The 14,690-nt window shown below is 41.1% G+C and overlaps 1 protein-coding gene across 1 annotated transcript in view; it reads left to right on the forward strand.

The window, feature by feature from the left end:
- Positions 1 to 14,690, forward strand: part of NDUFA10 (NADH:ubiquinone oxidoreductase subunit A10) — a 43,118-nt gene that overhangs the window by 5,114 nt on the left and 23,314 nt on the right. Inside the window, exons 5-7 of the mRNA XM_056348312.1 lie at positions 1,240 to 1,361; positions 3,981 to 4,060; positions 7,810 to 7,864. Of these exons, the coding sequence (XP_056204287.1) occupies positions 1,240 to 1,361; positions 3,981 to 4,060; positions 7,810 to 7,864 (257 nt within the window). The remainder of the gene's footprint in view (positions 1 to 1,239; positions 1,362 to 3,980; positions 4,061 to 7,809; positions 7,865 to 14,690) is intronic.

Here is a 14,690-nt window from a genome sequence, read left to right on the forward strand (position 1 = left end):
CATTTCTAGCTAAGCCAATGAGCCTTATTGAGGAAAGCTTGCACTAGATTTAGGTTTAATGGAGCCTGTGCTATTCGTGCCATTTTAATTTGAATTGATGCTTCCCCTGAACCTGTGTGGCTTCCTAATCACCAACTATTACCCACAAAATGCTTTAGGTTATTGATGTGGTAGAACCACAGACCTGACCAGCTCCTCTCAGATACATTTTTCTGCATGGGAAGGTGAGGTCCTCCAAAGGGCAGCCTGGTGGTTGTGTTTTTGGAGAGAAGATCTGCTGTTGCTCACGTGGAGCACAGAGCTACTGAGTAACAGTAGTGCACAGCATGCCTCCAGTACAGGTGAAGAGGGACGTTGCTGGATTGGTGATGCCTTAAAATATTTGGTTTTCCTCAACATGATTTCTTGTAGGCATTGGAGGGCAAGGCAGATGCCTGCCTCATCCTTGGGTTTCCCCCCTTGTAGAAAATAGAGTACAAGTTCTTGCAAAGTCTTCTTGAAACATGTGACCTTCTGCTGAAGCGGTATCATGAAACAGCTCTTCTGCGGGTGGTGAGGCTTATTTAATGTGGCATTTTAGAGCCACCGAGGGCGCATGCGTTTTCAGTTCTCTTCCAGTAATCAGTAATGACCTCTGGGACTTTAGTTGTGTTTGTTCACCTTTGCCACACTGTCATCTTTGTAGGAGGTTGGGGCCATTTATTTTGTGGATGAGGCTGTGGCAGAAGGCAGCCCCAGCCGGTGGTCACCTCAGGTGACCTGAGTGCTGCAGTCTCTCCTTGATGTTTTGAGGGGCTGTCTCTAAATAGATGGTGGGCAAAACCTAAGTTTCTCTAAACTTGTTAGAAATAAACCCCCTCTTTGATAATAGCTGCTGTTAGATTCTTGTGACAGTGCATGCAGCTTCTTAGTTTAATTGTGTTTTACTTTCTGTTTCTGGAAGAGTGTTTATTCTAAAAACTTCCTGAATCCTATTTGAAGAAAACCCTACCCTAAACTTGTTGTATCAGCCAGGAAGAGGAGATACAAATACAAAGGTGGAGGATGTGGTTTAATTGCAAATAGAATGTGTTTAGCAAGTGCAGGAAAAACCACTCAGGAAATGATTGAGGGTTCATTACGAGACAGATTATAATCACACTGTTCCTATTGCACTTGTCCTCGTTTGTGAAGTGTGTATGTGTTCAGCTGGGCTGCCTTTAGCTCTCCAGTGTATTTGGTTCATTTTTTTTTGTACAGGTCTCGATCACTACAAGGAGATCAAAGAGAACAGCATTTGTGAATTCCTGCCACCTCACTTGGTCATTTATATAGATGTACCTGTCCCAGAGGTGCAGAAGAGGATTCAAGATAAAGGCGAGGTAATTTTATGTCTTGCTGCTGTTGCTGACTGTTAATGTCTGTTGTAATCAAACCTTTATGCATGAGTCCTGTGGGCTTTGGTGCAGAATTCTGCTTCTGAAAAGGTTCTTATCCTCTTAGGTGTAAGAACTGTGTGTTGGTGGTGACTGTGTGGGTATTCTGGTATGTTTTCTCTAAAAAATGCAAAAATCAACTTTTTGACTTGCAGCAGTATGCTGCCATTTCTGTACTGAGAAATTGTATAAAATTCACCAGCTCTTAAAAACCAGCCTCTGTAGCTGCCACATCAGGAGTCATATCCAGGTAATGTGCTTCTTGCAATACACTCTAAGATTATCTGTACTTTTGAGTATCGGAAGACCCAGCTGTGGTCCCTGTCTCCAGCTTCCCCAGCCGACTGCTTTTTCAGACCCACACAGTGTCAACACAGGTCACTTGTGATCAGCAAGTTCAGTTAACTTTCTGAAATTAAGAAAATTACTGTTTGGTGCTTTTGTATTAACACAGTGAAACCACCAGTTTTAAACTGAACACTAATTTTGTATAGGTATTCCATGAAATACAAAATTCAGGGTGTTTTCTGGCTATTCTGATGTAAAGTTGATGAGAAGTCCAGTTGCTTCTTGTCACTAGTGCAACTTCAGTCTAGTCTGAGGTCATGGTATGTGACTCTTACCTATTACTGATCTTTGACAGTTGTGGAACATTCTCACTTTTGCTCTCGGAACCCTTTGAGGGTGGCATAGTTTCTCTCCAAGATAATCTGTTCTTGAAGCCGTGGTATTGGATGGAGACTACTGGTAAAAAGAAAAGAAAATAAACTTAGTTCTGTAGCATTGTCTTCAAATTACCTCTCTTTATATCAGCATATTAGGTGGCTGGCTTGTTGAAATAGTCTTGGATCGGAAAAGCTGTAGGGTGCTTTTCGATAATGACTAATCTAAAGAAGGTTTTTGGTCTGGGTCTTTGCATCCCCCTTCTGTGATACTTGGACATGTGCTTGTAAGTAGTCTCAGATGTGTTATGACGATTAAATAATGTTTACCTTGTACCTTGTTCAAAGGCTATGGAAAATTTCGTCGAGTGAAGTATTTAACTGTGGAAAGCCTGATAGATTAATAAAGAAAAGCTTTCTTGTAGGAAAATTGTCGGGTCTCTTAAATGCTGGTGATGCCCGTTTCTCTCGAAGTGTGTGTGTGAGTGTGCTAGGGTGACCTAGTAGCATTTCGTTTTGTGGTTTCCTGCTCATTTAAGAGGGAGCCTGATGATTGCCAAAGGGAAGCGGCTTCAAAGCCGTAAATGGAAGGCTGCCCTTGCCGCTTTGTGATCTGCATGGCCTGAGTTGCTTAGTCTGCTGGTTGAATGGCTCTGCCCTTCTGCCCTCCAGCAGTTTAGGCCATGACTGAATGTGCCTCTGCACTTTAATGAACAAGATACTCTTGTACTGGAAAACCATAGCGTTTTTCTTTTGGCAACTTCAGTGACAGAATTAGAAACTTTTTAATGTATCGTGGGAATTTGAGTTCTTTTTCTTTTGTAAGCATAAAAGTTGGTGGCATTTTTGAGACCTTTAGGCAGAAATTGCTGGTGTAACTTGTAACTTTCTGACTCAGTGGCACTACTGAACATTGTAGTGCTTGTTTTGGGGATGGTATTTTGGGGAATTCTGCCGCCTTGGCAGATGGAATGTTTGATGTTCAGCATGCTGTTGTTGCAGGGCACTGGAAAAAGAAAAGCCCTCCAGTAGGCCCAACAAGCAGAGACACAGATCCTTCCAACATAATGGGCAACTTGAATGAGCATTTCAAGCAGGAAATGTATTTTAATTTTAGGATTGAACTGAAGGAGCAATGGTAGATTAGAGAAACTCCTGGCATTTTGCAAATGTGGCATTGAAGTACACTGTGTGGAAGATGAACTGTTTTAACAGTAGGTATGATATCCATTGAAACTTTAAAGAAAGATTTTGGACTGGATGGTTGCCCATGCACTTGACTTAGACAGCAAATGAGTGCATGTTGGCCCTCGCATTGAAAAGGCAGTCTCAGACAATCTTCCATTTTCTGGATGTTTATATAAAACTTCCTTGAATGGGCAGGTAGCTGAGATTGATTGGTCCTTGGAAAGCTGATCTTTTTGAGGCTGTTGATGTATGGTTCTCTTAGTTTATGTGAGCCTCAGGGCAAATGAGGTGATTCCTGTAACAAACTGAAATAAATTGGAAGAAACTTTTTCGCTTTTAGATTCTTCTGTTAAACCTGACTCCCTTTCTTTCTAGATTCACAAGCTTATCAAAAGAATCTTACTGACATGGCTAATTATTAACACCATGGGCATAATAGTACAAGGCAAAGCAATGATTAACACAGACTGACTTGTTCCTTGGGGTACTCTAGATATATTTACTGCTGTGTAAAAAGTTCTAAACACTCCAAGTGTGTCTTAGTTCTTTGAATTTTCATTGATGTGTACATGGTTCATTCAGATGTTTCATTGTTAATACAAGAGTGAACTCTTGGCAGATATTGTGGCAGTGCCTTCTGTTTAGGCTGGAATCTGTACTGGTGGGAAAAGAAAGAAAAGTAATTTCACATCATTGTTTTCTGTTTGTGTTTTAGCCATATGAGAAAAAGGTGTCTCCTTTGTATCTCCAGGGCATTGAGGATGCTTACAAGAAAACCTTCTTACCAGAGATCAGGTTAGCAAACCAAAATGTTTCATCTAAGTCTGAATAAAAATGTGTGCAAATCATAAAATCTCTGACAATCAAATAAAATCCTGTTGTGAGAAATCGTCCTTGTGCTACGTGGTATGGTATTATGTCCTAATGACTGGGTATTGCATTCATGGCATAACAACTGTGCGTAATTGTGTTGCAGTGCTGGAAGAACAAAAATGAAGCCTTTTTGGGTGTGAGCTTTGTAAAGCTGTTTTTTGACTCTGAATAGATTCAGAGTGTGGGAAGTGTTGTACAATAGTAAATTAATTTGATTTCATTGACCTACCTTATATGTTGCAAAACTAATGAGCCCTGATGTGCAGTGTATTTTTTTTTTTTTTTTTTCATCCCGCTGTCCTGGGCATTGTGACTTTGCTGTCATGGAGTCAGGTACAAGGAAGTATAAATGTTTCCATAGTTAAGAGCTCTTCAGGGGCAAACCCAGGAGTCTGGTCAGTTCGCATCGTGGAAACAAGTTCTGTCTCCCTTTCTGATGCTATTTTGTATGTGGTTGTCATAAACACCTTTGCTTCTCTTTGTGGTGGCTGGCAACAGTGGTTAGTGTGCTTTCTTGGAGCTATAGCTATAGATGTGGTTTTGTGTTTGCATGATCTGAAGAGAGTGTGATGCAGTATAAGGCTTTCTCAGGCCTTTTTGGAGAGTTTGGAATTTTTCTCTCCTAAAATTTCCTTTCAGTTGTCACAGCTTTGGCTAGCTTCTTGTCAGTGGTATGGTGGGAGAGGTGAAAGGCTTTCAGGTAAGGGACCGTTCCCTTTTGTAGTTGTTTCTCTACCTCATGAGGCATATACCTGATGCTCTTACACATTTAAAAAGGATTTGATGGGTTTGTTGGTGCTGGTAAATAAAGACTGCACTGCTACTTGCTCTCAGAGTTTAAAGGTACTTGTCTCTGGGTTCTCCTGGCTGTCTCTGTCTGGGAAGCAAGGATGTGTGCACTGTAAACTTGAGATGAGACTGTTATAGTTTGCCAGCTATCCAAATTCTTATAGAAGAGCTCTATCCAAAATCAATTTGTCTGAAAAATCTAAAAGTACATGAATGTAAAGTAGTCTTGGTCCCTCAAACAGCTTTCTGGAAGGGAAACTCTTAAAGGTCACAGAGCCAGACCTACCTTACATCAAAACAATCAGTAATTGTGCAAGGTTCAGTGTATGCATGGAGCTGATTGAGTTGCATTTAAATCACAGTAGGCCTTCAGGTGTATTGCAGCCTGCTTGTTTCACCTTGCTTTCTTGCTCCGTCTCCCAGGGTAAATCAGTGTAATTGCGCTGTCAGCAATTGAACTGGATAACTTCGTATTGAGCTTGTCATTCATACAGGGCAGAAGTTGTTGGTGCGGTGTATGGTCAGCTGCTTCCCAGTGCATCCCCCACAGCTCTTGGAAGGGAATGAAGGGGGCTAAGGATGGAGAGGGAGGGTGGGAGGCCTTGGGACTGTCATCTCCCTGAGGGCAGAACTGTTTTGAATTCACTGGCGAGAAGAAAAATGCTGCTTGTTCTTTGGATCAAATTGAGCTCCAGAAATATACCGTAGCGTTTAGTGAGGCTAAATCCTAGACCTGGTCCTGCTGTGATTTCAACTCTTTCCCCTTTGTCTGTACATGGTCAGTACGCTTACCAAGCAAACACCCTCTGGTTGTCATCCTCATCAGCAGATGGGCTTACAATAGCTTGTCAGGTCAATCTTTGTGCTTGGGTCTGAAGAAGGATGTCTCTTTCCCCTTGATGTGGGGGAGTTCTGAATGTGTGAAACTTTAGCTTTGTGCATCTCTGGACCTCACTGATGGCTTGTATATTGGATAAATGTACAGAAGCTTCACCTGCTGGCTTGCGGGGTGATGCAGTGAAGAATATTTATGCCTGGTTCCTAGTCTGTAGGCAGACTTAAGTATTTGATTCCCTAACTCTTGGGGATGACCAAAATCTGGGTCAAAGAGGCTAGAAAGAGTTATTACAGACTGTTGAACAAACTCCTTCATGCTTTCCATGTTCAAGCCTATGTTTGCTTGTTCAAGCTTGTGTTTGCTTGTTCTCTTGCTTTTCTTGAAATGCAGCAGGAAAACAGACTAGTTTGTCACTTAACAAAATTCCTGTTACCTTGTTCCATTTATTTGGAGCAGCTTGATGCTGCTTGAAATGGTGCGTTTTATAATGGATATCTGGCTGTCTTAAAATTGGTGCTTCCTTTCTAGTCCAGCGTGTTTATGAATGTCTTTCAATGTTTCTTTGGGTAGTGATTTGTGAGCTTGGTGCTGTAGCAAGTAGTACCTCATGATTTTGAACAAAGAGCTCTTGTTTTTAGATTTTTCTTTTCCTGGTCCAAAGCCCTAAGATTGCTAATGTTCTCTTTCGTATCCAATACTGCTTCCACTGAGCAGCTGTCTTCTCTTAATGAAAGCCCTAATAATCTGCAGAGTATCAAGTGATTTGATCTGCATTGTTAATGCAATTGCCAGTATAAGACACTGGTGAAGTCTGACCTTGCCCTTCGATTACTGACAGTTGATATTGAAGATGTGGGTTATGCGTGCTACGCTGTCAAGCAGCTCCCTTTTAAAAAGAGGTCATTTATTTTCTCTCTGTGACTGAAGAGTTGTGGGAGGCATTCTGCTTTGTTCTCAAGTTGAGAACAAACTCTTAAGTAATTCCCCTCTCAGGAGCAACAGTTGAATGGCTGACTAGGAGCCTAGGGGTCTGTAGGAATAAAGGCATTTTATAAATGAATTTTTATACTAGAGTTGTTTTCACTGACCAGTGTTAATGCAGACCGGGAACTAGTTCGGACTGCTGCAGTTAAGTTGTTTTGATAACGTGACCACTTAAAGTAACTTAGATTGCCAGCCTTAATCCTGATTAAACTTGGAAGTGGTTGTGCTAAGCAAAAAGTCTGCAGATTCTTCTCCATGCCCTTCTGCTTTGCTGTGTTTGTTATATGTTTGTTTGCTATACTGTGCACATTGGGCATCCATTTTATTTTCTCTTTAAGTTTTTGTTCACTGAAGGAAAGGCCTTCCAGGGTGGCTGGAGCAGGTTTGGCAATGACTGTTACTCAGGGCAGCTGTGCATATGTAGTAATGAAACGTGTTCATATGGGAACTCCTATTGTGGCCCTGCTGTGCAAGTGACTTTTTCTGAGAAGGTTGATGTTTGAATAAGAAAACAATCTTGTAACCGGGAAGCTATCACCTGTCTTAAATGTTTTTATACTTACAGAGTCTGCTGCCTGCCTTTGTATTGGTTCAGTTAGCTCAGTCTTACTAAATAATGATGAATGAAGGTATTCTTTTCTTTGAAATTAGCCACAGGTGTTAATGTACTTCTGAAAAGCAAGGTCTAATGAAGTTTCTGGTTGGGCTGGTTGAGAATTTCACTTGGCTTCAAATAGATTGGGCAGTTGTAATTGGGGCATGTATCTGTACTAGTGAAATGGAAAAAATTCATAGGTGGAATTTTTCTTTTGTTTCTTTTGAACTGAAACTATGTAGATAACACAGGCCCTTTGCCCTTTAAAAACAGTTTTCCACCAAGAAAGAAGCAACTTACAGGTCTAAGAGGAATTCTGTTGCAAGAACTCCATAAGCATTCTAAAAAATTGTGATTATTCTGGTTGTTTTTGCCTTTTAACTTCATTTCTGCTTCGTTTCAGAATAGGGGAAAAGATGGGTAGAGCAGTTGTCAGGGAAATTAAATTTTTTTTCCTCTTTGCAGTGAGACCACTGAAGTCCTGCAGTACACAGCAACTGAGGCAGAGGATGTGGAGAAGGTAAGAGTTTGTTGCATATATTGATTGTTTTTCTTTTAAACTTACAAGAGTGAAATGTAAAGAGAACATGTTGTCCTAGATAACAAACTTGTTAACTATTTAATGCATTTAGTGTTTGTTGCTATAACAAAGATCTGGGCTGGGTCTGTACTAGAATATTTTGATGAGTACATGTCATTTTGTCAGGAAAGGGGAAATCTCACCTGCCATCCTTTCTGCCAAGATACCTGGCTGGCTGAGTAAGCAAAACCTCCTGTAAGCCACATGATTATCACTACCATTTTTTAGTATCTTTTGTCTGCTGTAACTTATGCTGGGTGTTTCCAGATTTGGTTTGTTTTTTCCAAGAAAATTCTGTGAGGGAGGTGAAAACAGAGTAGCCTGAGTTCTTGCTGGGCTGTGCAGTGTTTGGCTGTTCAGTCAGCATCCCTCTTTGAAGTGGCTGGTGGGATGTGCTAGGCTCTTCATAGCTCAGTTTGGTTAATATCATCAGTTCCCAAAAGGTGAGTCACCCCCAGCATTCAGCTGAGGCTTTGTCTACCAGTATAAGGTCTGTCTCTGTTGGCTTTGTCATTGCAGCTTCCTGTGATCCAGGCTGGTATATAGGTTCCTATGTGATAAAATAGCTGTTTTCTAAAAGTGCATCGTTATTTGGTTGTAATGAAGAGCTGAATAAACAGAGCTGTTATAAGCTTTGTAACCCGGGGTTATTCCTTTGTATGAGCTAACATGTGCTATCTAAACTGCATTTTTTTTTTTTTCCCCCCAAATGTTTTTGCCAGACATGTTAGTCCTGGACCAAGCCAGATAAATTGCCCTCTCATTGCTAGAAATAAGCCATCTCTTATGTGATAAGATTAACCTGAGATCACTGCTTCTTCCCACTCAACTGTGTCATTTCTTGGAGTAGGTATAATATATTTGCCTTATTTCAACAAACGTTCTTGCTCATGGAGGGTCACTAGTGGCATAACAAGCCTTTTGCTTTCCCATTGTTAACTTTTCTCTGTAGCTGCTGTCCCTTGCTGGAAAGAGCAGTGAGGTTTTGGTAATCCTGGACAGGTTTGTAGTGGGTGCATTTCAGTTCGAGGGATGAAGGTTATGCGGCAAGGCCCTCAAAACTCACTCAAATTCTAAAATAGCAGTAAGGATCTCAGCTGCGCACATTAACTGAAAAATAATTTTTCAGATAGGTCTTGCTGATTTTTAATATTTTCATTCTCTGTGTTTCTTGTTTGAAAGCTCTGATAACCTTTCCAGAGTCCACTTAATGCTCTCCTTTCCTCTGTTAGAGACGAAAAGAAATATGAGACTGGTTATATTGTGTTCTGCTTTAGGAAGTAGATCCAGAGCTTTATACAGCAGTATGCAATTAATTCCTGATTCAGCTGGGAAGAGAGAAGTGGCAGGGTGATTACTTTGAGATGGAAAACTTACTAGTTCGGTGAAGGGGAGAAGTTTGGGGAAGCATAATGGGGTTTCCCAAATCAGATGTGAAAGGAAAGCAACATTCATTTTGGTATATCAGCACTCGTCCACCCACCTGCACTACATATGACACTCAGCAGGTAGCAGGCCATCTTACTGGAGGGGTTTGCATGGAGTTCTGTGTGGGCGCTTCCATCTTGCTATGGGACATGCCCTAGAGCCTTTCCTAGCTCAGCTTCCAAGTCAGTGCTTCACTAAAGATCCTTAAGCCCAACCTTGGCATTGATAGCAAGGGAGGTTTCTGACTGCTGACTGCCTTTGTGAAGCTCTCAAAAAAACCCCAAACAAAACACATTCGAACGTTTTGAAGTGTTGCACAAGGCAGCCTGTCACTGCTGTGCCCACTTGCTGATGGACTGGGTTTGACAGGGATCAAGTTAATTTTCTTTGCAAGAGTGTATATGGTGCTGTGCCTTGGATCTGACCAGCACAGTGTTGATAACGCACCAGTATTTTAGCTATTGCTGAGCAACGCTTGCGCAGCGTCAAGGCTGTCTCTGTTTCTCATTCTTCCCCTGGCAGTTAGGCTGGGGGTGTGCAGAGGTTTGGGAGGGGATGCAGCTGGGGTGCCTGACCTGGACTGACCAAAGGGATATTCCACATCCTGTAATGCTGAGAGCAGTCCTGGGAGCAAGGGGCTGGAAAATCTCCTGGATCTTTCAGCTTGGGTCCTGCTGTAGGAGTTGGCGATGAATCTGTTTCGGTTGAAGTCTGCAGTAAACTTTCTTCTTTTAAGACTGACTTTTTTCAGAGGAACGAAGTGTAGATTTTAGTTAGCCTTGTACATTAAAATATCCTGCAACTAATATCCTCGTGTTCCCATGCAAAATCTTTGTGAAGCAGAAGACATTGATAAGGACTTTCCCGGTCCTAAAATTGGACACGTTAGCTGCATTGCTGTGTGTTTCTAGGCCTTTTAGTTCCCTTCGTGAGAATATGGTTGTGCACCACACTTTGGATCCTGCCTTGTTGTAGCTGGATTTCTGGATGCTCATGCACTTGATAATAGAAGTTATCGTTATTAACCAGTAGATTCGTGAGGCAGTTTGAATTTATACCCACTAAAAGGGCTAGTGCCTTTGGTGTGACTGCAGATAAATAGAAGTTCTTTGTGAAATCACACTTCAAGGAGGCAAGTGCTTGCATTTGGAGTACTGCAAAATTTCTAAGATCTCTGGAAATAAGGTGGGTTTGGAAGCTTCAAAAAAACCCCACCAAACCAAAGGCCTTTCCCTTTGTTCTGGGATCCACTGTATTTATGCAGATAGCTACCTGCAACTTTTGCCAGCTGATGATTCTGACATGAATCTTTCTGTATCATTTTCAGGAAGGGGAAAAAATGCCTTGAGGAGGGTAAATTTTCACCTTTTTGCCTTAGTCCTGAAATGACCAAATAGCTCTTGAATCTTTTGAGGTTTCAGTCTTGCAAGTAACCCTGTGAAAGACTGAGAGTGCAGCCTCGTTGTTCTCATGCATAAGAAGCTATAGTATTATTTTAGTGCTAGCAGGGTAGGGGTGCCCTTGCTTCTGTAGTAGCTAAGGCATGTAGCAGCTGGAATACACTCCTTGTTGAAGTTCATACACTTGCAGCCACCATGAAGATTCAGCTTTACAGTGGAAAGTGTCCTTGGTGGCAAGAAAGATCAGCATCCAGGAATAATATTCTCTGTTGTGTTTGCAGGTGTTTTTTTGAGCGACAAAAATAATGAAATGAGAAGAAGCTGAATTGAACAAAATATCGAGGTCAGGGTGTGAATGTTAATATTGAGTAATTCTAGTATTTTTTCCAGATAACATAAAGGATAAGATTTGAGAACTGTGGTGTTTCAGGAAGGGTAGCCACAGATGTTCGGTAGAAGAAGTAAGAGGAAGTTGGGATGAGGTTGGTGTTTGTTTTTTCTCCCCTTCCTTCTCTCTGAGTGTGTCTTGAAGTGGTCAGAATAAAGCAGTTTGCTGCTTCTTTTCTTTTTTTTTTTTTTTTTCTGTGTGTGTGTAGTAAAACCAATTGCTAGGGATTTAATTTTAATCCTTTAAATCAGGATTTAAAGTCAGCTAAAGCTCTTACTGCTCAAGTAGAGAGTCTACCAAGCTCAGCAATCTTGTGTCATTACTCTACATAGGGTCATCAGTATGCGCTGATGTAGTTCTTAATTTGGTTGGACAAATCTGGACTAGAGGAAGGATTATTATTTTGAAGTCAAAGTACAAGATGGTATCATTTTCATTGTTAGATGTTAGCTATAGCAATTGGTACTCTTTCCACTCCAGAAAATAAAGTTGTTTTTTCCCACTTCTGTTCAGATTCAGTTTATCTTTGGAATGAAATTGTTGAAATTTGGAAATAAAGGTTGGCAGGAGGGATTTGGCTCTGTCTTGTAGGATGTTTTGTTTACACAGCTGTATCCTGTTGATAGCAATGTTTAACTGTTAGCTAGCTTCAATCTACAGACTATTTGCTGTGTGATTTGGGAGCTTAATTTTTTTATGACCTTATAGTTTAATGGCTTTTGATTTGCTCATAGCAGACGTATACAACTTAGAAGTTACTTTCGTTTCTGAAGTGTGTTTTAAATAGATCAGTTGGGGGTTTATATTGTAATTAACGTTGGTTGTAGTGGCTGAAACGAACTTCATTAGGGTTTTTCAGACTGCTTTTGCATGAGGATAAAACTGGAGGTAAAAACTTAGCTGGATACTTGTTTAAATTTTTTAGAAGCCCTGGGTATTAAAGAGGTGAATGTAGAAAAGAACTGAAACTGAACTGAAATTGTTTCTATTCCTCTTGTGTTTGTGGCTGGTGTTTTGTATTTATGTATCAGTTTTACTCAGCGTCACCAGCTTGCCTGAGCTGGAGAATGTGGTGAAGATAGGGGGCTGCTGACAGAGCAGCTCTGTGCTCTGTCCTTCGCCAGTACAAAAGTGAAGTGCTCCAGAGGCAGCCTGCAGGAATTTTTCAGTTGTAGGTGCTTTATGTCAGCTGAACTCCTTCCTACAAGTTGTGTTCTGAACTCTGTAGGGTTGTAGCCTGCATTGCTGCTTCTATCTCTTGCCTAAAGAAACAACCTGTGAGGGAGGAGTGTGGGGAGAAGTCATCTGAGAGCGGCCTATTGAGATTTGGTGGTGGTGTCCCCCGTAAACAAGAACAGTGTCACCTTCTGCCTGCCACCCCCCAGCTCTTGCAGTAACAGCACTGACTGGATCGCTGTGAAACGAGCTTAGAGTTTGTAAGATGCTCGTATTGGCTTAGTTGCAAAGATTATGGAGAGGGGTCTCATTATTGAAACCGTTTTTTCTAAATCCTAGTGTGCTCTGCAGTATATTAAGACCTGATCTCTCCTGTACGTTATTACAAGTTGTGCTGTGATCGGGTTTAAATCATTCATTTGCTGCTAATTCCCAGGGGGTACCAGGGCATTCCTTATAAATTAAGCTGTTCTAGTCTGGTCAGGCGGCTGATACTATTGTTAATGGGCTGCTGGGAGAAATATATTCTGATGTGATAATAAAGAGTGTGCAAAACTAATTTGGATACAGATTACTTTTTCCCCACAACATACTCTGAGCTCTATTCTTAACAACTCTATTATTAGTCCTGTCATCAGCCATAGTGGTGAATTTCCAAAGCTTTGCTGTGGAGTAGAGAAGTAATTGCTTTTGCATAGCTAATGGGAAGTATGGTGGAGGTTCAGCTTTTAAATTAAATAATTAAAATAAATAATGAATATTTGAACTAGCTTACCATATACCTTTCTTTCTCTTTACATCATTGAATGCTTATCTAGGGAAGTTATGTTACAACAGTCTGGTAGGAAGAAGGGGTTTCTAAATACAATTTTGAAAACTCTTTTAAAAAAAATGTTATGGCGTAATTTTCTGTAGTGTTTTTTGAAGATTGAAATATTTTCCATCAACAGGTGGATTTGTCATTGGCTTTTTTCATTGTGAGAAGTAGGTTTCATATGATCTCAGCTACAGTATCTGACTTATCAACTTTGCCTCTTTGTAGGACATTGGAAATGGTTAAAGAAATCTAAACTTGCTTGAAGCTTTAAATATGCTTTGGCAATGTCATATCAACGATATTTTTTAAGTCTATCAGCAAAATTAGTTTTAAAGAAATACAAATGCCTTAAGGAAAAGTGATTACACAGTCATAGTCTCTAAGCCATTATTTCTTAACATAAAAACATAATACTGGTAATAGAGTAGACCTTTATAGTTGAAACTACTTTGTAATAGCACTTTGTTACTGCCTCTTAAGTGGTAATAGGTGGGATTTAGCATTTCCTGTGACTGCAGGGAATAATTATAGTGGATTTATTGTATGGTAAAGAATAGGTGCATTTTTCATTTGTTATTTGATCACTCATTTTATTACTGGCATCTGCTTACTTGTCAATGGATCAACAACGTGTCATCAGGATTTTGGTCCTGACCTCATAGCTTTATCCTTTCCTTCTGGAAAAGACCTCTGAAAAGTAGTGTTTAGAGCTGTAACAGTGAGCTCCTTCCCAAGTTGTTTCAAGCTACTACCTACACCTTGTCATGCACCTTAAGTGCATCTTTCTGACACTAGTTCGGGTTTCCTTCAGATCCAGTCAGTCGTGTGTGATAACCTCAGGCTTGCGTTAAGCAATTACCCAGTGGAGCAGCAAAGATCTGTTTTCTGGTGGAGTAAGGCTTTAAATGAAGCGCAACTATGGAATTGATAAGTCTGGGGATGCTGAAGGAATGATTTGCTGAGCTGGTGTTACTTGATGAATGGTTCTGGGTGCTGAGCTGTGAGTTTTACCTTTCTTTTCTGCTTGGGGTGCATGCATGCGTGGGTAGGTCCTGATGACCGATGAAATTGTGAGGCTTTGGACTTCCGTCAGTATGGCTACTTCAAGTGTGTTGGAGTTTTCCAGCCTGAAACATACCTCTGTTTCTGTGAAGTGAACCACACACAGCAACACTGAGAGGGAGCTGCCACAATTGCTCCTCAGCCTGTCTCAGTTAGTATGCCACTGAGCCGTGATGGTGTTTGTTTGCAATGAAAGGGGGTTAAATTTAGACTTACTTCCATTTCCTCCTCATTCTGCCTTAGAGGTGGGGTTGTACCTTCCTTGTTTCCTTTCAGCCCCAATGGCAGGTTGAGGAAGAATGTCTTGGATCAGGTAAGAATTTGGAAATAAGGCACCTGAGCCGATTTATTCCCTGCCGTCCTCTGCTCACCGAGGCTGAAAGCACCAGGAACTTCAGAGCTGCCCCCACATGTCTGCCCAGTGCTTATGGCAGGGCCATGATCTGCAGAAATATGACTGGGAGATACGTGAGCTCTAAACATTTGGGTTCTTAA

Source organism: Falco biarmicus, chromosome 8 (genome assembly GCF_023638135.1).
Source record: "Falco biarmicus isolate bFalBia1 chromosome 8, bFalBia1.pri, whole genome shotgun sequence".
NCBI classification, from domain to species: Eukaryota; Metazoa; Chordata; class Aves; order Falconiformes; family Falconidae; genus Falco; species Falco biarmicus.